At 34.1% G+C, this 26,349-nt stretch overlaps 1 protein-coding gene across 5 annotated transcripts in view; it reads left to right on the top strand.

Annotated features, from left to right (window-relative positions):
* Nucleotides 1–26,349, top strand: part of LOC145263896 (hydroxyacylglutathione hydrolase, mitochondrial-like) — a 257,028-nt gene that overhangs the window by 215,969 nt on the left and 14,710 nt on the right. For 2 of the 5 annotated variants that reach the window (XM_080120976.1, XM_080120979.1), the window contains exons 2-6: nucleotides 12,333–12,541; nucleotides 16,873–16,937; nucleotides 17,349–17,466; nucleotides 20,614–20,719; nucleotides 23,798–23,901. In XM_080120976.1, coding sequence (XP_079977102.1) covers nucleotides 12,333–12,541; nucleotides 16,873–16,937; nucleotides 17,349–17,466; nucleotides 20,614–20,719; nucleotides 23,798–23,901 — 602 coding nt within the window. Of the gene's footprint in view, nucleotides 1–6,253; nucleotides 6,635–12,332; nucleotides 12,542–16,872; nucleotides 16,938–17,348; nucleotides 17,467–20,613; nucleotides 20,720–23,797; nucleotides 23,902–26,349 lie in introns of those variants that run through there. The other 3 variants (XM_080120975.1, XM_080120978.1, XM_080120977.1) reach the window with 3 other exon arrangements.

The raw sequence follows: 26,349 nt of genomic DNA, 5'->3' as shown, positions 1-26,349 counted from the left end.
GAGGGTTTTGATGATTCTCGACAGTGTGTTGTCTGTGCATTGCTCAGCAGCGATATTGATATGGTCACAATTGTATTTTGTGGGGATGGTCGATGAAGAGTGATAGGCAAAGAACGCATCCACAATATTCTTGTGGTGGCGGGTGTTCTGAGGTGTGTGTGCTTCGGGGATGAGCATTGATCCATCAATTTCGTCCATACACCAGGATGGGATGTAAATACGTAGGTCCGAACCCTGGATTCGGAATGTTTTGCTTGCAGGGTTGGCGTCAGCTGGTGTGTTATTTTTTCTTTGGCCATGACTTCTGCTGAGCATGTCGGCCCAGACATTGGATTCGCCCTCCACAAATTCCAGGACGAATTTATAGCATGCGATCTCTTCCTGCCATCTGCGGATTTTGGCATTGTTGAATACCCGCTGATCCAGATAGGTTAGTGATCTGTGGTCGGTGAAGATGACGAAGGGGCGGCTGTGTAGGAAGTAGTCGAATTTTGCTATGGCCCACTTTATTGCGTATGCCTCGCGTTCAGTTGTGGACCAGTTTTGTTCCGTGGTGTTAAATATGTGTGAAGCGACTGCTATGATCTTCTTCTTTCCCCTGTCATCTTCTTGCATTAGGATGGCCCCACATGCGGTGTCACTCGCATCAGTGGTGAGCGTGAAGAGTTGATCAAAATCAGGGAATGAAATGACAGGAGGCGAGGACAGTCGTTTCTTTATCTTATTAAAGGCCTTGTCCGCCTGCTCAGTCCATGCAAATGGTTTGCCAGCCCTATTCAGTTCATGGATGGGGGTCATGATGCTGGAAAATGTGTCCGACCTGATTTGTTCCTGTACCCGTGTCTCCAGGAATTGCCGTATCCACACTAAACGACCTATGAGGCCTTGCAGTTCCTTTTTTGTTGTTGGAGGCTTCATTTCCATGATGGCGCGGACGTATTCGGGGTCGGCCTTGAAACCCTTGCTATTTACGATGCGACCGAGGAATTTTGCTTCGTTCGCGAGGAAGGTACATTTATCCGGATTCAATTTTAGTCCAAATTTACGTAGGGCGGTGAATAGTTGCTCCAGTGCCAGTATGTATCCTTCAAATGTTTTGGCGTGGACTAGGTTGTCGTCAATGTACGAGGATATGTTGGTGCGAGATGTAACAGTGGCCAAGGCTTCAGCTATGCAGCGGGAGAAGATTTGTCCGGCAGATGTGAGACCAAAGGCGAGTCGTGTGTATTGGTAGCATTTGCCCTTCCATGTGAATGCAGTTTTGTGTCGATCACGCTCGTCGATAGCGATCTGCCAATAGCCACTGCGAAGATCAAGGGATGCAAAATATTTATTTCCTTCGCCGATTCTGTGGAACAGGTGGTCAATCGTAGGTATGGGGTAGGGGTCGAGATCGACTAGGACCTTGTTGAGTGTTGCTTTGAAGTTGGCAACTACCCGGATTGCCCCGTTCTTCTTGCGAACGGCAAATACAGGGCTATTAAAACCCTTGGGGTCCTTGCATGGTTCGATGATCTCTCTGGCGGCCATGTGCATGATTTCAGCATCGACGTCAGCCTCGAGAGCCTGGGCGATTGGGTGTTGCTTCTGACAGCGGGATTGGCCATTGGTTGGTATTCGAACTGGTCTGATGAAGGTACCCTTTTCTCCCTTTTCGGTACCCATGATGTCGGCGAAGCGGATGATTAAGTCTGCTGTGGCCTCCAGTTCGTCGCGGTTTGGATGGTTGGGCAATGCCACACCCACATTACTCTGTAGCCAGTGTAGTTTTTCATTTAGTGTCTTGGGGCTGGGCTGTGTGAGTCTAGTGGAATGATCGATGGTGTGGGCTCCAAATGTGGTATCATCAGCTGGTATCTTCTGTGTAAGAGCTGGTAGTATTGCTGCCGTGTGAGTTATCGGAGTGGACGCGAGCGTGCGTCTGAATTCGATCGTTGATTTTTGGTGGTCGATTGTGTAGGAGTCTAGTGTGCTGTGACCAAGGATGCTTTGGCCGATCAGGATTGGAGATATAGCGGATGTTATCAGCATGTTGATCCCGTCGAACCTGGGTGAATCGTGGTTGCCGATGGCGATGCCACAATTAAGTTCGCCAAGGATATGGATGCTGCCGTTTATGCCTCTCACATGCACGTTGGATGGCGTTATTCGACGTCTGACCTCTTCAGGTATTCGAGACACTGGCATAATGCAAGTGGAGCAGCCTGAGTCCAACATAGATATGTCCGAGAACGTAGCTTCCTCGATCATGAAATGTGTGTTGACGAAAGGTGACTTCTGCGCCGAGTGTTGATGAAAGTTAAATATGTGATGGTGAGTCTGTTGGACCACGGGGTGAGCCATCACATCTCGCCTGGTCCGTATTGAAAATCCTCGGCCATGGTAGTGGGGAGAGTATCTTCCGGTGGCATATCCTTGTCGTCTGTTGCGATATATGCCTGGGCACGAGGTGGGTGCCGGTACCGACAGTTGCGTCCATGGAAGCATGCATAGCCTTTCATGTAGTTTTGGCAGATCTCAGCATCCTGATTGTGTTCATCATCCCTGCGCATCTGAAAATGGCCGCGAGTGCCAGTGGGTTTGGTGTTGCGCAGTGTTGTGGTATCTTTCCTTGCCTGTGGGCGGAGAGTTTGCCTGTTCACATTGTGTTCAGTTCGCCTGGTCCTTTGATCAGATCGTTGTGGCCTGTTTGCGTAGTACGCGATGGGACTATCATTGATTTCATCGTCCGTTTTGACACCACAGTCGATGTACCGCTGTACATCACTAGCTATCCCACCCGCCGTATAATGCTTATCCATTGTTTTGACGATGTGTGGGTATAAGCTCGGTGTCCAGGCTTTCACCTTCTCACTCATTAGCATTGCACCCATGAGAGAGAAGACAGTATCTGCAGGTATTTCCCGTGAGTGGTCCGACTTAAATTTTGCCTTTATGTGTACTGCAGCCTCTCTAATCGTGTTTTCCAGTCGGCCGGCGAAATCTGTCAATCTCTCCCCATCTCGACGCTGCAAATCCCAAGCCCGGCTGAGGTGCTGGAAGTTTGTCATTTGGCTGCCGTGGGTCGTTATGAGGTATGCTTTGAGTTGCTCGAAGGTAGATGTGTCGTGTTGGGAGTCCGTCATTTGCTGGAATATCCCTTCGTTCAGAAGCTGTTTGCAGATTCTGACAAACTCTTTTTCGATACTAGGGTGTGTACCGATTTCCGGCTTGACATGTATCATGTATGTTTTGTTTACATCCGTGATGAAGCGGTTAACATCGTTCCCGGGGTTGAACTTTTTTATGTCCTTTACCGAATCGTGTATGGCCTGTAATCTGATCATCAGATTGTAGTCGTTATTATCGGCTTTGGGCGTGTCGTTTAAGGTGGTCGATTTGAGGGTGGAGAGCATAATCTCTAGGTCCGCTTTTATTTCGAGGATAAGGGCCTCGTCTGGTCGTGATGTACTCGATTTTAGCTGGAGGAGTGCCGATTTCTGGTCTCTGATAAAACTGAGAAGTTCGTTACGGGTGCACCCTGAGTAGTCCATTCTACCTGTCGCACGCTTCTGACACCAGTTGTTATGTTACGAAGCGTATGGTGACAAGCAAAAAGAATAGACAACACAGGATTAAGATTTGAACGAACTCAACAATTTATTTTCTAATAAATAACACAGAATAATAACGAGCTGTCCTTGGGGTGAAGATGGCAGATTGTTGTTAGTTGTTGTTATTGTGGTTATAAGGCACGACGAAACCTTCGTTTGTAATAGTAGTAGCAGCAGTGCTGGTCTGGTTATAATCGTGTGTCAATAGCGATAGTTGTTGTTAGAAGGCGCGACGAAGCCTTCGTTGGTAATGGTAGTAGCAGCAGTGCTGGTTATAATCGTGTGTCAATAGCGATAGTTGTTGTTGATAGAAGGCGCGACGTAGCCTTCGTTGGTAATGGTAGTAGCAGCAGTGCTGGTTATAATCGTGTGTCAATAGCGATAGTTGTTGTTGTTAGAAGGCGCGACGAAGCCTTCGTTGGTAATGGTAGTAGCAGCAGTGCTGGTTATAATCGTGTGTCAATAGCGATAGTTGTTGTTGTTAGAAGGCGCGACGAAGCCTTCGTTGGTAATGGTAGTAGCAGCAGTGCTGGTTATAATCGTGTGTCAATAGCGATAGTTGTTGTTGTTAGAAGGCGCGCCGAAACCTTCGTTGTAGTAGTAGTAGCATTGGTCGCGACAGCCGTAGCGTTGTGGTGATGGCGAGGCTGGTGGTCCTTCTGCTGTCTTTTCCTTGGCTTCGCTAAATATAGCAAGCACGCGGACGTAGTTGTAGACAAACGGTTAGTGATGAAGAAATTGCCTCCATGTCGAGAAAACTGTGTTTCTTTTGGGTTGTTGTTTTCGCTACGGTGTGTAAGGCATCTAAGCGTTTTGCCCGTAATTTTGTGGAGGTAACCATGATCATGTGCCTCGACTTTGGTGCCATGGTAGCGATCGTAGCGTGAATCCCTACGTAGTCAATTTCTCCCCAAAGCGGTCAGGAATCATGAAACTTGAGTGGTGGTCGTCACGGTGACACGTGGCAGACAGTATGACGGCGTCCCCAAGTCAAAACGAGATCTAAATCATAACATCATAACAACGACAATTTTCACCTGCTAACACGATTGAAGTTGATTTGTTTAATAAGTCAGTAATATTCAGGTAATTTCGACTGCATAATTGGGAAGCTACCATTCTAACTTAGTAGAATTGACAAAAAAAAAAAAATCAGTTGAGACCATTGTTTTGTTTTTTTTTTCTTTATCTCGTCCCAATAATGTAGAAGCACACAAAACTCAATAATTCGATAAATTCTACTTTTACTTGAAATTATTTTTCTGCTGATTCATTTTTCGGTACTTGTACAGTTTAATCACGGCATTAAAAAACGAAAATATCATGTTCCCATAAAAACGTGTTTTTCCGCTGTAAAAAAAAAAAAAAAAAAAAAGACTACTCGATCAAATTAAGTGAAATTTTGGTACTCCTTGGGCATTGAATTCCATGGCGACCAGCAGAAAAAAATAATGGTCGCTCCTTTAGCCCCCCCCCCCCCCGCACGTAACATTTTTATTTACTGACGTTGCCGTAGTAACTAAACGATTATTTGTCACATTCACAAACATTTATTTATTTATTTATTTATTTAATTTGAAAAAGTTTTACTCTTTATGAATATTAAAAGAAAAAAGTTACTAAACATTCATTAATAATGTCTCACTTTTACAGACATTTGTTTTTAAATTTCTTTTTAAATGACGACAGTTACCGACTTTTTTGTTTAATAGTATTTCCTGATGGGTATGCTGACAAATATCAGTTAAATTTTGTAAATATCCCCCCCCTCCTCCCCGCAATGGTGTTTATCCCGAAATCCGTTAACATGGGAGGTTGAGAGTGTTTATTTTGAAAGCCGTTCTTAACATTTGTGGAGGTGGAGGTGGACCTAATGTAAAAAAAATAAAATAAAATAAAATAAATAATAACTAAACAATTTACTGATAATTTCTCATTTTTACAAATATGTTCAATTTATATGCGCGGATGAACAACATTGTTGAATGATGCGAAAACAAAGCGTTTTTGTAATTATACACATAGATTCGAAAAAGATGTTAAACAAAAATATAAAAAAATAAATGTTATCAAAGTCAAGATAAGTTACTTTTCTACCTAATTGGATAAGTTTTTGTGTTTTTCTTTAATGTCAAATGTTTATACGGTTCGAAAAACGAGTAATCCGGAGGGGGGGGGACTAAGGAGAGGAGGAGCGATGATTATTTTTTACTGCTGGTCGTCATGTAACTCAACGCCCAAGGAGTACCGAGATTTTTTTTTTTTTCGGAGATCTTCAGTTCAAAACGGATACGTACAATATAACGTTTTTTCGATATTTTCATTTTTTTAATGTCTTCATTAAACTGTACAACAAGTGCACATTTTTCTTAATTTTTGGAATTCATACTAATTTCGGCATGACACGTAAGGCGTGATGTTTTCACCCGAAATGCGAATGCGTTTGTTTCAAAATCCACTATTCTACAAGCGTGGAACCAAGCACCGGTTTTATTTATTTATTTGCTTATTTTTTAACTTTAATTAAAAAAAAAAAAAAGATAAAAAAATCTGGCTCAAATGTTCGTCCTACAACAAACAAGAAAAAAAAAAAAGGAAGAGAGAGAGAGAGAGAAAAGAAAAAAGAAAGGCACTAAAATAAATCAGGGTTATCTCCCTTGGTCGATGATAATTCATAATTATCTCCCTTTTGTAATAAAGTTTTTACTTTTTCCAGAGAAAGTTATATTCTAAATTCTCTCTCCATGTCTGCTGTATCTCATATTGCTTTGGGATTTCGTCGCATCTCTCTTCCTTTTTCTTCAGGTGAAGAAAATATTTTCAAATTTTTGTGTAAAACTTTGACAACGTACCAAGGCAGAGACTTCTTATAGTTTTAAGCTTTTAAACAAGATTCGAAAAGACGCTTGGTCCTTAATCAAGACCCTATGACTACCTGGTGAAATCCAATAACGAGTTAGGATAGCAGCCAAAAGGTGACCACGCCAAATTAAAACTGGATTCCTGAATCAGAAAACGAAAATACACTAATTTCTTTATTTGTATGTTTTTATTTGTAGCTTGTTAGATTTGGTTATTGTTCTGTTTTCATATTGTTGTATTGTATTTTCAGAGTTTTTATTCTTTTTGTGTTTTTTTTTAGCACAGAAAATACACGCATCTTTATGATGTACGTATCCGTTACGAAACGAAAATGTCATTCTTTTTAAATAATAACGTTATTATTTCAGCACGGATCCATAAATGCACTAGTACCCAGTTTTTTTTTTTTTTTTTTTTTTTTTTTACTATCTTGGCAGACCTGAACTATAAGGTCTGCCAAATGATTGTGAAAAATGGACCGCATGTTTCCGTGACGTCAGATTAACTATACGAACTATGGAAAAGCAAAAGCGACTTAATGATTTTTTAAACCTTTGTTTATCTTCTCCAAACTGCAATTCATAATTAATCTTTGTTATAATTTTGTTAGGTTTTAAGATTTACAGTTTAACGATTAATAATATAATAAACATTTGTACATTCAATATGAAATACGGTTTTACTGAATGTTCATTTGGTTACCTACGGGGTTCCATATTTTGTTCGGTAAAAAAAGACAAACAAAATATGAGGGGGGGGGCTACAAAATGCTTAATATAATATTTTCAAATTGGTTTTAATCTGGCGATAAAATAGCTGACAAGAGTCATGTTTATATTAAAACTTAATATTTAACAAAATTTAAACACAATTAATTAAAAATCTATGTTGTAACGGAATATTTTGAAATAATAGAATTTTAATCTTTTAAAAATTAATTAATGTTTACGAAGTCCCTTTTTCTTGGCAATTCAACTGATTATAGTATATGTTAATTCGAAAAAAACGCTATTTAAAAAAAAACATAAGTTTATATCAATTTTTTAATTGCAACTTAAAGGTAAATTTTTGTTCAATATGTGTATTTAAATTTTAAAAAACTAAATATTTTTTACTTATTTGAACTCTTATGTTTCATAAATAAATAGAAATTGCAATAGATTTAAATATTTTGTTCGAATTTCCGAAAAAATAAATACGGTGGGGGGGGGGGCACGCACTAAAAAAATATTTCCCCTCGTATATTTTACGAAAACTTCATTTTATATGTAATTTCATTCTAAAATGGATAAGTATCGAAATTTTCACGAAAATCTGACCATTAGTTGATTTTTGCTAGATTTATTAAATACGGGTATGTTTTCACGTTCGTAATGTCTGCTACATGGAACGTTATTTTAAAGCGCCAATTATGTATTTTCGTCTCGCAATTTTATTTTCGTTCGATGAAAAAAAATTTTTAAAGATTATTACTGGTTTATTTTGCCCTTCGGGTTTGTATTACTGTACACATAGATTCGAAAAAGTTGTCAAAAAAACAAATATATAACAAATAAATGTTATCAAAGGCAAGATAAGTTACTTTTCTACCTAACTGGATATATTTTTCGTGTTTTTATTCAATGTAACATATTTATTCAGTTCGAAAACCATACAGTGTTTACCGATGTATTGGAAAATTCAAGATGGCGTCTGACTCTCTCTTTAACACGGTAAGTTTCGAAAAAGGTGTTATAAATAAAAAATTGGATAAAATACTGTTAAAACTGGCTCAATAAATGTTACCGGGACATAAGTTGACATATATTCGGCGGTTTTTTAACCGTATTTTGTCTAGTTTTTTATTTATAACACCTTTTCCGAAACTTACCGTGTTAAAGAGAGAGTCAGACACCATCTTGAATTTTCCAATACATCGGTAAACACTGTATGGTTTTCGAGCTGAATAAACATGTTACATTGAATAAAAACACGAAAAATATATCCAGTTTGGTAGAAAAGTAACTTATCTTGCCTTTGATAACATTTATTTGTTATATATGTTTTTTGACAATTTTTTCGAATGTATGTGTACAGTAATACAAACCCGAAATATGACATTTCTGTTCCTTGACGGGTACATTATTAGCGTCCTAAATTATGAGATGAAAAAATAAACGAATTTCTTAGTAGAAGATCAATGACAAATTGTAAAACAGCGTCTACAACCCCATTCTATTCCAAATAGGTGAATGTTAATCTTGGCGACATAAATTATTTTAAAGAAAATACAGTTGTGAAATTAGTCAAAAACAAATTTATTTTGCTTTATCTGCTTATCTGTGACCTATTTGCTTTAAGCATAAAATAATAGTGGCCATTTTTCAATCAGCAAAGCGAAAAAGTGGTAACAACAAAAACAAATATATGTTACCAAAGCAAAATAAGTTGCTCTTCTATCTACCTGGATAAGCTGGTTTTTGTTTGTTTGTTTGTTTGTTTGTTTGTTTTTTGCCTCAATATTTTTAAGTAAAACAAATCACTTTAAAACAAGTTAAAACACAAATAAACTTATCCAGGTAAGTTGAAGAGTAACTTATCTTGCCTTTGGTAACATTTACTTATATATTTATTTTTTGACCATTTTGTTGTCTATACTGGAAAATGCTCACAATAAAATTTGATTGTGAATAAAATAAGGTGTCACATATCATGTTTCTTAACAGAAAGTAAGGTACAGCACTCTAGGTGTATCAGAATTTTTGTAGGAATTTTTGACACCCCTAACACGAAACTGCGAATACAAATAAAAAACTCGTAATTTCTCTTTTAAAAGTGGGTTGTTTATTTTCTTTATGGATTATAATTCTAAAATAAACTATTAAAGTTGTTTTAAAAGTAATAGAAATATTTTTTTTTATTTTTTAAAAAACAGTAATGAATTTTACGAACTCAATATTTTTCAATTTTTAAACTTTAAAAATCTATCAAAGTTTTTCTATTGATTCTATTTTTACGATATTTTCAGGGTCAATGTGAAATTTTATGCTCTTTCCAATAAACCGAATATAATATTTTAGACAAACGTTTTTTTTTTTTAATTCACCCCCCCCCCCATTTTCAAGTGTCTATTAAAAAGTAAATAATTAATTTACTCACCAAAGTTTTATATATCACAAATTGAAGAGAAAAGGTCAATAAATAATATAGTCAAATTTGAAACAAAAAAAAGTGTTTTTTAGAAATTTACCTGTAAAGTTCGAAGTTTAAAACCTTTTTTTTTAAACCACGTTGTTTTTGTTTTTTTTTTTTTAAATGAAACTTTGATCCTTGCTCCCTTAATTGAAAAAAAAAATTAGGGCTTGAATTATATTTTTCGAGTAGTTATAAGCTTGGAAAGACAGGGGGTCGAATAATTCACACCTCACATTTTGAAATGTCTATTAAAAAGTAAATAATTAATTTACTCACCAAAGTGTTATATATCACAAATTGAAGAGAAAAGGTCAATAAATAATATATTCAAATTTAAAACAAAAAAAGTAGTGTTTTTTAGAAATTTACCTGTAAAGTCCGAAGTTTAAAACCTTTTTAAAAAAAAAACGCGTTTTTTTTTTTTTTTTTTTTTTTTTAATGAAACCTTGGTCCTTGCTCCTTTAATTGAAAAAGAAATTAGGGCTTGAATTACATTTTTCGAGAAGTTATAAGCTTTGAAAGACGGGTGGAATTAGTCACTATTTTTCACGAAATTTCTGACACACCTACAGCACTACTTATTGCTTTACAACCAATAGTTACAGAATTAAAATGCTTATAACTCCTAAATAGTAAAATCCACCATATAAGTGTCATAAAGTGTCACAGTAAAACTTATATGGTGGATTTCTATCAGTATTTTGTTAATTTTTCTGCTTTTGAACCATTATCGATGCTCTGCTCTGAAGACAGCATGTTTTCGTCAGCTATCTTGATTGCCTGTTTAATTTACCTACTCAACACGACGTGTCTTTTGAACTGAATAAACACTTAAAATTCTGTTAAAATACACAAAACTTATCCAGGTATGTAGAAGAGTAATTTATTTTGCCTTTGGTAACATTTATTAGTTATGTATTTGAATTTTTGGCCCTTTTCTTCGTTGTTGTCTTCTCTGCTAAATACTCAAAAACATTTTATGTACCCGTCACAGAACAAAGATATATTTCAAAAACTAATTTAACAAGTAGTAACAAGAAAATCAACTTTTATGAGTAAGCAAAAAGAAATTGTCTCACATTGCCATCTTAAAAAAAGCAAGGGCAAATAACTCCACAATAATTAAAACTTGCAAGATCAGCTTTGTAATCCTAATGATTTCACAAAAATGAATTTCTTTATAAAAGAAAAAATACTTTTCATGATTTTTGGAATATGACACCTTCTTTCCATGACGAGTATGTATATCACAAAGAGTTTTTTGCATTTTTTATTTATTTGGGTTGAACTATGAACTTGCACAAGTTTTTTGTTTGTTTGTTTGTTTGTTTGTTTTTGTTTTTTTGCACAATAAATTTCTATAATGTCTCTATTTTAGTATACTTAAAGTCCAGAAAAATCTCCCGATATTAAATATGCAAATTTAGCACTTATCAACTGATGCCTTATATTTTTACATTGAACGCAATGTATACTACTAATCGTTCCAAGGCACCATTTGAAATTTCTAAATATTAGTTCTGTTGGTGAGGTCACAAATTTATCAACAGCAATCCCATGTAGATGGATCCACCCGTTGGTCATGTGTAATACCCATGATAACTTAGGAAAGGATCCTGGTGACTGAGCAAACCATAGCTTTGCGACTTGCAACAATGCACTTTGGCCCTTACTTGGATTAGATGGGAGGTCGGCAATGTCTGATTCGATCGATCAGCCAATCATATTATGCCCTTGTATCTATAAATTCATCTTCAAACTACATTATTTAAACCAGATCTTTCAGAATATTCAAAATCTTATTTCTCCTTTTTATTTTCCTCCCAAATTGATACTGGAAGGCTATGTTTATGGGTCAATTATGTTGAGAACAAAGATTACCACTGCCAAAGAGTAATGTTTTCTTGGCGTAATACTCCCACTCTCATAACAAAAATTCCTTTTAAAACAACTTGGATGTCTTCAAGCCCAACATAAACAACTTTCTGATAAACTGCCCCCTTAAGTAATCCAATTTATCAAATATCCATTACGAACGATTACCACAATATTGTCCCATTGATTACTGTACATGCAATAACCCTTATCCTCGAGTGGCCTCCAGGCCTTGATAAGTGGTGACTCCCATGAAAAAAAAAAAAAAACAGTAATGTGTCATTTGTTTTTAGGATTTGTAATAATTCATGTACTCTTATGTGAATTTAGCACTATATTTATTTGATAAATATGGGCTAATAAGTTCATTTAGGGTTTTGTTAAAAGATAGATTAGAGTAGTAATTTGTGATCAGTCTAAGAGGAGAATTAGATTTATGTATTTTAACTGTTCTGTATAAATTATCATGTTTGTAATCTCCAATTATTTTGTGAAGTTGGTAATTACTAATTTGTGCATTATTGGTAGTGATGAGTCTGTTAACTTGTGTCTTTAATATGATTGTTTTTAATTCTTTTGAATAATGTGTGTTCAAAAATTGTTTGAAATTTGATGTGATAAATTTATTAAGTACTACAAATACATCGACTTCAAACATTTTTCTTTTTACTTTTAATGTTCATATGGATAACACCTCATAGAAATGCATGGTGCAGCAAAAAAATTATGTTGCCATTATTTTGAGCTTTTGACTGGACTAATATACACATATGAAACTATATAGAAATTTTGGTATTGTATAACTCTGCTTTTTTTTTATTATATTAGCCAGTTTTAGAAATTCCTTGCTGCAGACTCGAGTCACATCTTCATCTGGAAAATTTTTCTGCCATTCATTACATTCCTGCCAGTTGACCGTTCCACAAAGAGACATGAAAATCCGACTGATTCCAGCCTTGGACGATAATTACATGTATCTCCTCATTGATGAGGCTACCAAACTTTGTGCTGCTGTTGACCCTGTGGCTCCAGAAACGGTAATTAAAATATTAAGTTCTAGACAAATTGTAACGATTGCACCATGCAAAATATGAAAGATGATAGTTTGACTGTTGAAAGATTTGTGTTTATTTCGCAATCAAAACTTTGTTCTCCAACTTTTTCTTCCACATTCATCTCAAAATTTACTGTTGATGCTGATTGTAATATCACTTCAATAACACAAAACATTCTAAATAAACACAGTGTGAAACATCATATGCATCATTTAAATAGGGAGCTGAACGGAGGAGTATCTTATTGATAAGTCCCTGTGGTGCTTGTCCAGAATTCCCCTCCTATTCTTTTTTGAGGATCGGGATTTGTTGCTTGGATTGCATACTTAAGAATGAGCCATACTAGAGTCAAGTATAAAGGTTGATCTAAACAATACTAACCTCTTATTTATATAATGTATATATTTCTAAGAATGAACTCCAAATATTTTCACACACTTTAACTTTAAATATTGTCAAATTCCTCATTTTTTAATATTATCTGTAACCTTTCTGCTCAAAACTTACCCTCCATCCCACAGTGGTGACTTGAACATATTTAATTTCTGCTGTGCTATAACACTTGACAAACACTGATGTATAAAAATCTAATGATATAGCTTGATTGTTAGTAAACAAGTGGTCTGAAAAGAGAACTGGAGGTTGCACAGAAATTGATGGAAATGGTTTTCTCAGACTTGGTCGCCAGTCAATTCCCGATTTGAATTTAGGGTTAGTTTATATAATGATTTTGAACACCTACTCCTCTACTTGTAAACGTCCATTCTGAGATTTTACTGTCAATTTAGACATGTTCCTAGGATATTTATTTGTAGATGGGGTATTCTTGCATGCAGGTAACTTATGAATCATTCACCAAATATTTTATTTTCAAAGGGTTGTGTTTCTGCGTCAATCAGTTAAACAAACAAACAAATACATTGAGGACATTGCCAAGACTGTTGCAAAGAATGTGGATTTACTCTACCATGCTAGAAAATTAAATCTGAGAGTATCCTGCATCTTTACAAAGCCACCATTCGCCTTTGTATGGCATATTGTTGCCACATCTGGGTTGGTGCATCCACCACTAGTCTGTCCCTCTTTGACACAGTCCAAAAAAGAGTCTCAAATCTAATAGCGCTAATCTAGCAGTATCAGAATTTTTGTAGGAATTTTTGACACCCCTAACATGAAACTGCGAATACAATATAAAAATCTCGTAATTTCTCCGTTAAAAGTGGGTTATTTATTTTCTTTATGGATTATACTTCCAAAATAAACTATTACAGTTGTTTTAAAAGTAATAGAAATATTTTTTTTTTTTTTTTAAAACAGTAATGAATTTTCCGAACTCAATATTTTTCAATTTTTAAACTTTAAAAATCTATCAAAATTTTTCTATTGATTCTATTTTTACGATATTTTCAGGGTCAATGTGAAATTTTATGTTCTTTCCAATAAACCGAATATAATATTTTAGACAAACGTTTTTTTTTTAATTCACGCCCCCCCCCCAAGTGTCACCCATTTTGAAATGTCTATTAAAAAGTAAATAATTAATTTATGTCGCACAAATTGAAGAGAAAGGGTCAATAAATAATATATTCAAATTTAAAACAAAACAAAAAATCGCTTTTTTAGAAATTTACCTGTAAAGTCCGAAGTTTAAAACCTTATTTTATAAGAACACATTATTTTTTTTTGTCTTTTTTTTTTTTTTTTAATGAAACCTTGGTCCTTGCTCCTTTAATTGAAAAAATAATTAGGGCTTGAATTACATTTTTCGAGGAGTTATAAGCTTGAAAAGACAGGGGGTCGAATAATTCACGCCTCTCATTTTGAAATGTCTATTAAAAAGTAAATAATTAATTTATCTTGAATAGTTTTATATATCACAAATTGAAGAGAAAAGGTCAATAAATAATATATTCAAATTTAAAACAAAAAAAAAATCGCTTTTTTAGAAATTTACCTGTAAAGTCCGAAGTTTAAAACCTTTTTTTTTTAAAAAAAACACGTTTTTTTTTTTTTTTTTTTTTTTTTAATAAAACCTTGGTCCTTGCTCCTTTAATTGAAAAAAAAAAATAGGGCTTGAATTACATTTTTCGAGGAGTTATAAGCTTGGAAAGATGGGGTGGAATTATTCACTATTTTCACGAAATTTCTGACACTGCTAGCGCTAATCTCTTTCTCATCGCTACAATGTTGTATTCCTCTGCCTGTTTTACGACTATTTTAATGGAATGTGTTCTGATGAACTCATTGCATTTGTACCCCCTCAATGTGCATGTCCATGACAAACCTGTTTATTAACAGCAAAATTCCATTTCTTCACTGTAGAGGTCCCTAGATACTGGAAGCCTTCTACTTTATTAGTTTCTTTCCTCAAACTGCTAAACTTCGGAAATCCCTCTGTTTTCTGCTTCCCTGACTGTACTGACATGCAGAAGCTTAAATGTAATGTGAACAGACATTTTGTTCATCTTCTCACATATTTCCATGTAGACATGGTTCCAAATAGCCTCATGTCCAATTGGCAATATGCCTAGTTTGAGGTGGAAAAAAAAAAGTTTTGTTTTTTTTTGGCCAGATATGTGCCTTTGTCAAGTACGTTTTATTCCTGCCAAGCCACATTTCCAGTGTAGCAGATCCGATATTCAACAAACATACAATCTGCATAATCATTCACTGCTCCTATTTTACATAGGATACACAGAAATTGATGGAGTGGTTTCCTTGAACCTGATTGTCGGTCGACTATTGATCTCGGCTTGGGGTGCCCAACCTTGCTGAGTGATAAAATATGTTTAAATATATTTTAATTCATGCAAATTTCATATATTTATTATTACAGAGCAAATTCTCTATTGAATATTATATTGTACCTAATATATAGTACTGATTTCAAAAGTTCAAAAAATAATGACTTGGGTACCATCAGCTAGAATCGAAACTAAAACGTTTAGCACTCCAGCCACATTTTCTACCATGTGAGCTAACCCAACAGATAGATAAGAAAGATTTAAAATTAAATCACTTCTAGCTATGATTGAATTTGTGCATGTCAAAACTAATAGAAATATGTCGGCAAGTTGAAATGAACATTTTGCATTTCAACTTGCAGACAATATTTTTGTACGCATTATTCACTCATCCAAACAAAGATTTTACTTGCTATAAACCATTCTTGGTGTATGATTACTATTTCCTGTTAATTTTAGTGTTATGTGACCAGTAGTTTATTGGTTAAATATTTACACACATCTATTGTTTTAGTTGTATAGATTTGTGACACTGATGTATCTACCTGTAAGAATTTCTCCTTTGCTGTTTATGTAACCATACTCTTAGAGGGTTTATTTAGTGTATTAGGTATTTCCGTTTGCAGCTATTTTAGATAGCATTACCTTTGCAAGTTGTTTTGAATCAATCAACAATTATTTTATTTTCGACAATTAACTGATTAGTTTCTTCTGACCAGCTGCATGACTGTATCAAGTACATTTTATTCCTAACATCAGGCTTGGATATTTGACATTAGTCTGACCATTTCGTAATTCCTCCTTTCTTCACACAAATGAGAATACAGTAGTTGTTCTGTTCCATTATGTCCAGTCTAGATTCTACACATTTGAAAAATGCCAGAGATTAGTTCAATATTCTGTATAAAGTTTCCAGAGTTGAAAAAGATATACCTGAAGAAGGTTGACTGTTACAGTGTCCAAAACATTGTGAAAATAACAACTAAGATGAGAATAGTAGTCTTGAGTATCATTCTCACAACAATGTAATTTCCTACCTTCTTCAGGTGTATTTTGTCTAAATTGAGAATCTTTCTGTCAGACTCAGAAATCTGTACAGAATTTTGCACAGAGCCTTCTTTTTTAATTTACAGGTGTAGCTTGCTCTTGTTCTATCAGCCATAACTGAGTAGAATTAATTCGCAAGGACCATTGACAAATACCGGTATAAGTTCTAAGTAAAAGTTTGTTCTAAGTGATATTCTTTTAGAGGTTGAAGGTTCAATCTTCAGCATGGATAATACTAAGAATACAATTGCAAATTACTTAATGCTTCTATCTGGTCATGTATGATCGAACAGGAGCATGCTAACCCCATCAATTAAATAAAAAGTTCTGTTCAAAATTCCGTGCAAACTCCCAAGTTCGGCAGAAAGATTCCTGAATTCAACAAGATACACTTGAAGAAAGTTGGATGTTACATCATCCAAAACTTTTGTGAAAAAAACAACTAAGATGAGAATAACTGTCTGAATAATCAAAATATAAAAAAAATTCTTTGCTTTAATGTGTTTCGTTTTTGTTTTGTAGATTGTATCGGCTGTTCAAGACGAAGGCGTTAAACTTACAACTGTCCTCACGACTCACCATCATTGGTACGTAAAGTCAAAAAGTTGTATAAAGTGTGCTCGCTTCTTCATTAATAATTTGACTATTATCACTTGGTGTAGTGGAAAAAGTACTTGGTAAAATTCAGTTGAAAGTTACATTGTTCTAGAAGTTGAAGGTAAAATCCTCAGTGCGGGTTACACTCAAAATACGATTGCAAATTACTTAGAACTTCTAACCATTCATGCTACAGTAGATTAAGTGAAGGATCTCATTTGAGGTTTTGTTCAGACTCCTAAGTTGGACAAGATTCACCTGGAGAAGGTCAAAGATTACATCAACTGAAACGTAAAAATAACTCTAAAGATGAGAACAGTAGTCCAATTAATCCAGATAATACAAATTATCAACCCTCATCTCATAAATTCAGAAACACTTAGATTTCTTTTAATTTTCAGGGATCATGCTGGGGGTAATGAACGTCTTGTCAACCTAGTATCAGGACTGGATGTTCTTGGAGGGGATGAACGAATTGGTGCCTTGAGCAGGAAAGTCACTCATGGAGATGAATTGAAGGTAAAACAAATTTGACAATATTTCTGAGGTATTGCTTGTCTTATTTACATGTTTTGCTTATTGCACTTTCCAGCCTTCTACAGGTGTCATTCACTAATGAAAGTCTTCCAAGATTTCCAATTTTAGCATATCAGAGATATAATCAAATGCTTCAAATTGAAATCTAAAAGAAACTGAAGAAAGCAAAAACTTGAAGATCAAAGAAACCTCTGAAACTAAAATACTAATTCACTAACTAGCAGAATAGATGGAAAAGAAACTGATGAAGCAGCAAAAATAGAAACAATCAAACGTATACAAACTGAAGAACTTTTTAAAAAGTAAATGTGTGCAGTATAAACAAAAGTTGTTTTTTCCTTTTTTAATATTTTATTTTATTTACATGTTTCGGCTGCTGCACTCTCCAGCCTTTTGCAGGTGTCATTTTTCCAATGATGAAAGTGTTTCAAGATTTCAAATTTTAGCATATCAAAGATTATAATCAAATGCTTCAAATTAAGAGAAAAGAAGCTAAAGAAGCAGAAAACTTGAAGATCAAAAAGACCTCCACAATGTCAACTAAAATAACAATTCACCAACAAGCTATGAACAAAAAAATGATGAAACAGCAAAACAAAAACTATTAGAAGTATACAAGCTGAAATAGTTTTTAAAAAATCAAGCGTCAAACATGTGTAGTATGAATTAAAATTGTGTCTTTCCCAAAAATGTAATTTAATAAAGAGTTTTTTTATTTTCAATATTTTAGTTTGAATCTTTTTGAAGTTATTTTGTAATTTCAACGTAGATTTGAAGCATTCGATTATAACCTTTGATATGCTAAAATTTGAAATCTTGAAACACTTTCATCATTGGAAAAATGACACCTGTAAAAGGCTGGAGAGGGCAACAGCCGAAACATGTAAATAAAATAAAATATTGAAAAACTGAATTATCATATTACAAATGATTTTCATTTTAGTTTATTATATATGTACTGATTTCACAAAAATATAGTTTTGTTGCTCAAAACATTTTTTATTTACCAATTCAAATTTATGTAAAAAATTAACACTTAAATATAACTTAAACCAACCACAGCCAAGTATTTTATGTAGGATGCCCTATAAAAATTCACATAATCATCATTTTTATATCAATGCAAAATATTTTCAGGGTTTTATGAAAATTACCTCATCTATCCTTACAAAGAAAGGTAAATGGTTTGTAGAATATGAAAGTTCAGCAAGCCCCAAATGGAACAGGAGCAGGCTAAGCCCATCAATTAAATAAAAGGTTCCATTCAAAATTCAATGATAAAAGGGAAGTTGTTTTGTTGTAAGGAGAAACTGAGGACATAGTTGTTTCTGTTGTCACTGCATTTTGCATTAAGAAAAAATTTTAAAGACATGTTCATTTTGGCTGGCGCCATGTGCACTTACATGTGTGAAATAGAAATATGACATGAAAGTGTATGTGTATATTAATATAAGGATAGGTTGGAATCTCTGTTTAACTACTTTACTAGAAAGAATAGCAAGAGATGGTTTATATGAGACTTTCAAAATAATGGTATGTTTAAATATTAAACACACATTTTTAATATCTTTCTACTCAGTGGAAATTTATTTGTATTTTAATGGGCATTCAAACAATATTGTTTCAATAGATTATTTATTTAATTTATTTTAATTATCTTTTATATGTAAATAAAATTTAAATCTACCACATAATTATATTTTTAAACAAATTACCTCATAAGATTAAAGATGGCATGGTGGATAGGACATTATCAAAATAAAAATGACAACAATGATGAAAGTGTTCTGGAGAAAACCCAAAACTCCAGGATTAAATATTTTAGCATAGACAAGGTTCAGACTTGAAAAGTTCTTTAATTTTGATGTTTGCCTTGAAAAAGCCTTATTTTTATTATTACCTTAAAAAAATCACTGAAAATAAGGAAAAAGCATTGAAAATTGTATTCTTTATGTCGAGTAAAAATTTGTGTCAAAGTATTAAAAATAAAATCGATATAAATATTCCTCTATTTTTGCTTTCATTTATAATTTAATTTTGGGGGTGGCGGGTTAATATGGCTGCCATAAATAAAAATGACCCACCTTCTAAAAAGAAAATTTTCTACAAATGGGACTCTCCAATGGTGTATTTTTTCCCCTCTACTCCCCCTAAAAAAAAAAAATTGTGACAACCTAAAATGAGGCTGGACAGATCGAACAAAAAAAATAAACAAGGTGGTAGCGATCTTGGTTGGAAATTTACTTGGCCTTCCCTATTTGAACTGACCCTACTACCACAACTATTCTACATCTACTAACCCATCCATTCTTTGGACATGACCCTTAAAGTATTCTGTTCTGCTGATCTTCCTCTACTGATCGGCCCTGTCGGTGGGGCATTAGAATACGCCGACTGCCCCCCTGCAGAGGGTAAAAGTTCCTCAATGGAGGTCCTGGATATGACCTTAAACTATATCCAGTGGTGAGGCCCCAGCTTGTGGGCTTTGGGGAGTGTGGAGCCACCCTTTAATTACCATTGCTCCCAGGTCCACTCTGACCCGGAGTGGTAGTACCTGTTAGGGTCCCAACTATGGGTTAAATAGAAACCAACGTGAAAACAGCAAATATATTCTATTAAAAAAAATTTTTCTTCAAAATCTTTGGATTCGGCATTAAATAACCCGAAAAGGGTTAATATGCTATAAAACAAAAACAACCAACCAACCAATCCTCTACTGATCAGATGCAATTTTCCTCTGAGGTCATCAGAACTAAGCTTGTCTTTAACTCTCCCATTACACATCCATTGTATCATTCTAATATCATTTCTCTCCATGCAAACTATTTCCTCAACTCTTACTGGCCAGGTTTCACTTCCATACATCATCACACTGTATACATATACCTGTTAGACTCTTTCCATGGTCGATAGTGATAATGCTCTTCTAGCAGAAAATTCCTGAACTCCATCTAGATATACTTTTTCCCTGCCTGAGTTCTCCTTAATCTCTAGTGTTTTCCCTTGGTTGGCAGTGGTAATACTTTGTTAGTTAATAACAGAAATTCTCTAAATATATTCAATTCACTCTTTTACCTTATCTCTTTAAATTCACACTAATCTGTTCTTTTTTATTTTCTTGTTGTCTAGCTGGGGAGTCTGAATATCAAGTGTTTGTTTACACCTTGTCATACGACAGGACATATCTGTTACTTTGTTACAAGTGATGATTGTGACCAGCCTGTTGTCTTTACAGGTAAGATTTTATTACATTTTTAAAAACTTTTAAATGAATAAACATAAAAATTTGTTTCCATTTATCACACCTCTATAACCATCAAAATAGTTTACTGTTATTTAAATCAATAATATATCACAGTCTTTCAAAATTCTCTCTCTCTCTCTCTCTCTCTCTCTCTCTCTCTCTCTATATATATATATATATATATATATATATATATATATATATTAGAGAGTGAAGATCCAAACACAACTATTTGAATAGCTTATTTCCATAAATATTTTTAAGCAGTTCATAATAAATTAATGCTTGTTGTAATTTTATTGTCCTATTTTTCTTATAATAGTTTTGTCAGTTGTAACTAATTAAAATTATTAAATGAAAAATCGGATAAATTAATAAATTTTTATAAAAATTACTATTTATCTAAATAGACTTTTTTATTTTCCTCTATGTAAGTTTGAATTAAAGCTGTAATTTTAGAAAAGCAATACAACATAGTATTTAAAAAATATATATGTTTATAATCAAATTTTCAGAATCGGATTGTGTTTTTCTTCATCATTTTCTGTGGCATGTAGTCATTAGAAAAGTAAAATCTATATGTTGTTTCAATAGTAGGATTTTCAAACGTTAAATCAGGAGGAAATCACATAGGCACGTGAAATAAATAGAAGTAATTCCTCTATGTAAGTTTTCTTTAAATCTGAATAAAATATAAAATTTTATAAAAACCAGTACAATGCAGGAATTTTTTTTTTTAATAAACATTTATTTGTTTATAATAAAATTTTTGGTGATATAATACCTTCTTCAAGATTAGAATATTATAGTGGAATAATATTTATCTTTAATATTTGTCTTGTGTTTACAACAAACTTAGGAGTGAAATATTTATTATTTAAAATTTTAGGTTCAAGTATTTTCAAGTAACAAAATTTGCAAAGCAATAGCAAAACAATGCTTGGAAATGAAAAGTTAGACATGATTGAGTACATGTGTTGCATGTTATTAAATTATATGAGAATGATACTTTGAGCTGACTAGCAATGCAGACGAATGTAAAATGTTACTAGTCTGTATAAGCTACTCCCTTTCTTTCTTTATATGTTTAGCTACTCTTTCTTTTCCATCAGTCCTCCACCAAGTATAAAAATGATTCCCATTCATTTGAAATAACTCTCTTAGTATCAAGTGTGAAATTACCAGATTTTAATAGAAAATGACAATTAAAACCCAAAAAAGCTGATAGAATCTGACAGTTTGAAGCAAGACAGAATTCGGCACTATATTATGCCCATCCCACCATGTTGACATTTGACTAGGGGAGGCAAAATAAATACTCAACTTCTGTGCAATGAATCCTGAATGATGGCTGTGTTAGGACTGAAGATGTATTGCATGGAGAGAAATGATATGAGAATAATATGATGGATATGTTATGAGGGTCTTAATGACAGGCTTAGATATGATCTCAAAAAAAGATTAAATCTGGACAGTATAGGGAGATGTGTGTAGAACAGGAGATTTTGTGGGTATAGTCATAATGAAAGAATGGATGTAGAACTGTTAAGGTAGCAAGGTCAGTTGGCAAGGAAAATATGGAAGGAAGTGATAATGTACCTGAGAGAAAGAGGGATAAATAAAGACTCAGGTAGAGATAGATTAGTTTAGAAGTCATTTTCTAAAAGCCACTGAACGCATATAAAGTAGACATTAAACCAAATACAATGATGATGATTTCACCTAGATCGATTGGAACTCTCTGACAAACATGTAACATGGTCATTACGTTTTAACCGTTTCATTACATTTCAACCACTCGAACCTGCACATTGTCTGAAAACTCATCGCAAAGGAACAAACAAAAAAAAGAAATAAAAATCCGACTCTGCATTTTTTTTTTAATGCAAATGAAATGCATTTATTCGTGATTCTTCAAAAATAATGTATTTCATTATCTTTCAAAAGTTTTTCCGCACACGTTTTACAATGCTCTGCCATATAACATAGAACATATTTTTTTAAAAGTCTCTCCTCACACCAGCCCTAGCCAGCGCTTTCTTACCCTCGTGTTCACTTTGCTTCTCCTCTTGACCACATGGTATATTTTTTTCTCTCCTTTTCTTGTGATGCATAAAAGAAAACTTGTATGAGCTTTTCACTTTGCAGGGTGCACACAGCACAAAGTCGTTTATTTCATTTGAGTGAATCCCTATTTTCTTGTATCTCATGAAAATAATCTGCTTAATTTCTATCCAAGCACACTTGCTAATTTGCATATCGCTAAAATGGCTGCTACTATTTTTGCTAGTCAGCTATCCTATGGTTGCTGCTGATTTTGTTTGTCAACATTCTGTTACAATCAGAGCGCAATATTACAAACAGTCTCCATTACAAATGATGGGAAGGGTTGTCTATTAAATTCTCTCATGTCTGTATACATTCTGCATAAAAGATAGCTTATATAAGCTTTCACTTTTTGTCTCAGCCAACCGATGAAACACGCAGCACAAAATTGTTTATTTCATTTGAGTAAGTCCTTATTTTTTTGTCTACCATCATACAATAATCTGGTATCTAATTAGTTCATTTTTATTGCCCTTGGTTATAGATATAACTGTCCAAATCTTTGTGGTTGTATCCTTTTAATGATGCCAAAAATATTGCATCCTCTCCCACTTTTTTTGGCATAATGTGAAAGTTCTTTAGTTTTAATTTTGTTTTGTTTCAGAGTTTAAAAATAATAATGTGTGTGTATGAGTGTAAAAGAAAATGAAGCCATTTTAATTTCTATTTTATTTTGTTTAAGAGTTTAAAGAAACAAAATGTGTGTGTGTGGGGGGGGGGCATTTTTCAGAGACTTGAGTTATTTTTTGTTGTTGTCTATTAACATTTGTCATGTCTGTATTCTTTCTACATAAAAGACAACTCCTATGAGCTTTTCACTTTTCAAGGGTGCTCACAATGCAAAGTCACTTATTTTGTTTGAATCCCTATTTTCTTATCTCCCATCAGACAATAATCTGTTTGATTTCTATCCAAGAGATTTTTATTTGAGTTTTTCTTTGTTGCCTTTGTTTCTTTTTTTAGGAGACACTTTATTTGTTGGTGGATGCGGTCGGTTTTTTGAAGGTAACCCGCAACAGATGTACCACGCACTGATTGAGGTTCTTGCATCATTGCCTCATGACACGGTAAATTGATCAAAAGACTATTTTTCTTTTCAACCCTTAGAAATATAGAACAGTTTGGTCTCCTTCATATTTGGATACTTCAAACAACTGTTCTCATCTTGAGTGTTATTTGCACATGTTTCGGTTGATGTAAACTCTGACCTTCTTCAAGTGTATCATGTTGAACTCAGGAATGTTTTTGTTGAACTTGGAGATCTGCACAGAATTTTGAACAGGACCCTTTATTTAATCCACTAGGGTGGCATGCTCTTGTTCCATCTGCCATAATTGGATAGAAGTTGTACGTAATTCCTAATTGTATTTTGAGCTTCATTTGCACTGAGGATTGAATCTTGAACCTCCAGAAGTGTAAGTTTTATAACTGAATTTTACCAAGTACTCTATGCACTATGCCACAGGTCCTTTTAACTGAAATGATTTTCATAATATAATCATGGGTTAAATTAAAAACAGTTACATCTATAGTGTAAAGTTACATGTGAGTGAATGCTTGGCTCTCACTAATTTGAGCTTTCTGAAGATGTAGAGAAATGACAGGATTATAGTTCAGTGGAGTTTTTTATTTTATTTTATACTCTTTTTCATCCAGAACAAGGCACATTGCCACTTGAATGTAAGAGGCTACTATTTTGGATTGTGTTTAATAGGAGACTGTGGAGTTGAATAGCAAGATGTCTGTTTACATTACATTTAAACTAGTAGAAGACTTTCCAGTATCTAAGAACCTCAACAGTGAATGAGTGGCATTTTACTGCTCATCAGATTAGTCAAGAGTATGTACGTTAAGGGGACACAAATGCTATGAGTTCATCAGAACACATTCCATTAAAGTATATGTAAAATAGGTACAGAGATGCAACATTGCAACAGAGGTTGGAGCTCTACCAGTCTTCAATGAGCACATGAACTAACACAAATTCAATGAGCACATGAACTAACACAAATTCAATGAGCACATGAACTAACACAAATTCAATGAACACATGAACTAACACAAATTCAATGAGCACATGAACTAACACAAATTCAATGAGCACATGAACTAACACAAATTCAATGAGCACATGAACTAACACAAATTCAATGAACACATGAACTAACACAAATTCAATGAGCACATGAACTAACACAAATTCAATGAGCACATGAACTAACACAAATTCAATGAGCACATGAACTAACACAAATTCAATGAACACATGAACTAACACAAATTCAATGAACACATGAACTAACACAAATTCAATGAACACATGAACTAACACAAATTCAATGAGCATATGAACTAACACAAATTCAATGAGCACATGAACTAACACAAATTCAATGAACACATGAACTAACACAAATTCAATGAGCACATGAACTAACACAAATTCAATGAGCACATGAACTAACACAAATTCAATGAGCACATGAACTAACACAAATTCAATGAGCACATGAACTAACACAAATTCAATGAGCACATGAACTAACACAAATTCAATGAGCACATGAACTAACACAAATTCAATGAGCACATGAACTAACACAAATTCAATGAGCACATGAACTAACACAAATTCAATGAGCACATGAACTAACACAAATTCAATGAGCACATGAACTAACACAAATTCAATGAGCACATGAACTAACACAAATTCAATGAGCACATGAACTAACACAAATTCAATGAGCACATGAACTAACACAAATTCTTGCCAATCATATTGTAACAGATTGCACCCTACAATAAGAATCAAGTATGTTAGCTATGCAATGTGCAGCTGTTGAAGACTGGAAATAAAGCTACAATGAAATATAACTAGAAATTTTCTCAGTGTTACTTCTCATGCAAATAAGTTACAAGGGTGTTTATTTCAGCTTCCACAAAACGGATATGACCTAAAACTATATCTGATGGTGAAGCCCCACCTTGCGGGCCTTGGGGAGTGTGGAGCCACCTTTTAATTGCCATTGCTCCTTGGTCCACTCTGACCCGGAGTGGTAGTACCTGTTAGGCTACCAACTATGGATTAAATAGAATCTGACTTTAAAAAAAATTATACTCCATTAAAAATTGTTCCTCAAAATAACTAGATTCGGCATTAAATAACCTGAAAAAGGTTGATATGCCGTAAAACAAAAACAACCAACCAATCCACAAAACGAGATGAACTAGCAACAAGAAGAAAAGATGACGAAACTGGAAACAGATATGTCCCCTTGATCTGTATGCTATGCAGACCCATGTTTATGCGTTGTTTTGTTGAACTGTTTATGGATGTTTTAAACATTCACACACACACATTTATACATGATATGTAAAATGACAACACTGCATGACTTTATACATACACTTTAAGACATGCAGTGGTGACTGTATATATAATACTATAATGGCATGTGGTGTATAATATACATACATAAGTATGATGGTGTATGTAACAAGCATTGATACCT

The sequence above is a fragment of the Euprymna scolopes genome, chromosome 39 (assembly GCF_053919585.1).
Source record: "Euprymna scolopes isolate OS-2025 chromosome 39, ASM5391958v1, whole genome shotgun sequence".
NCBI lineage: Eukaryota > Metazoa > Mollusca > Cephalopoda > Sepiida > Sepiolidae > Euprymna > Euprymna scolopes.
The sequence above is the reverse complement of the archived record's forward strand: the minus strand, read 5'-3'. Positions and strand labels throughout refer to the sequence as shown.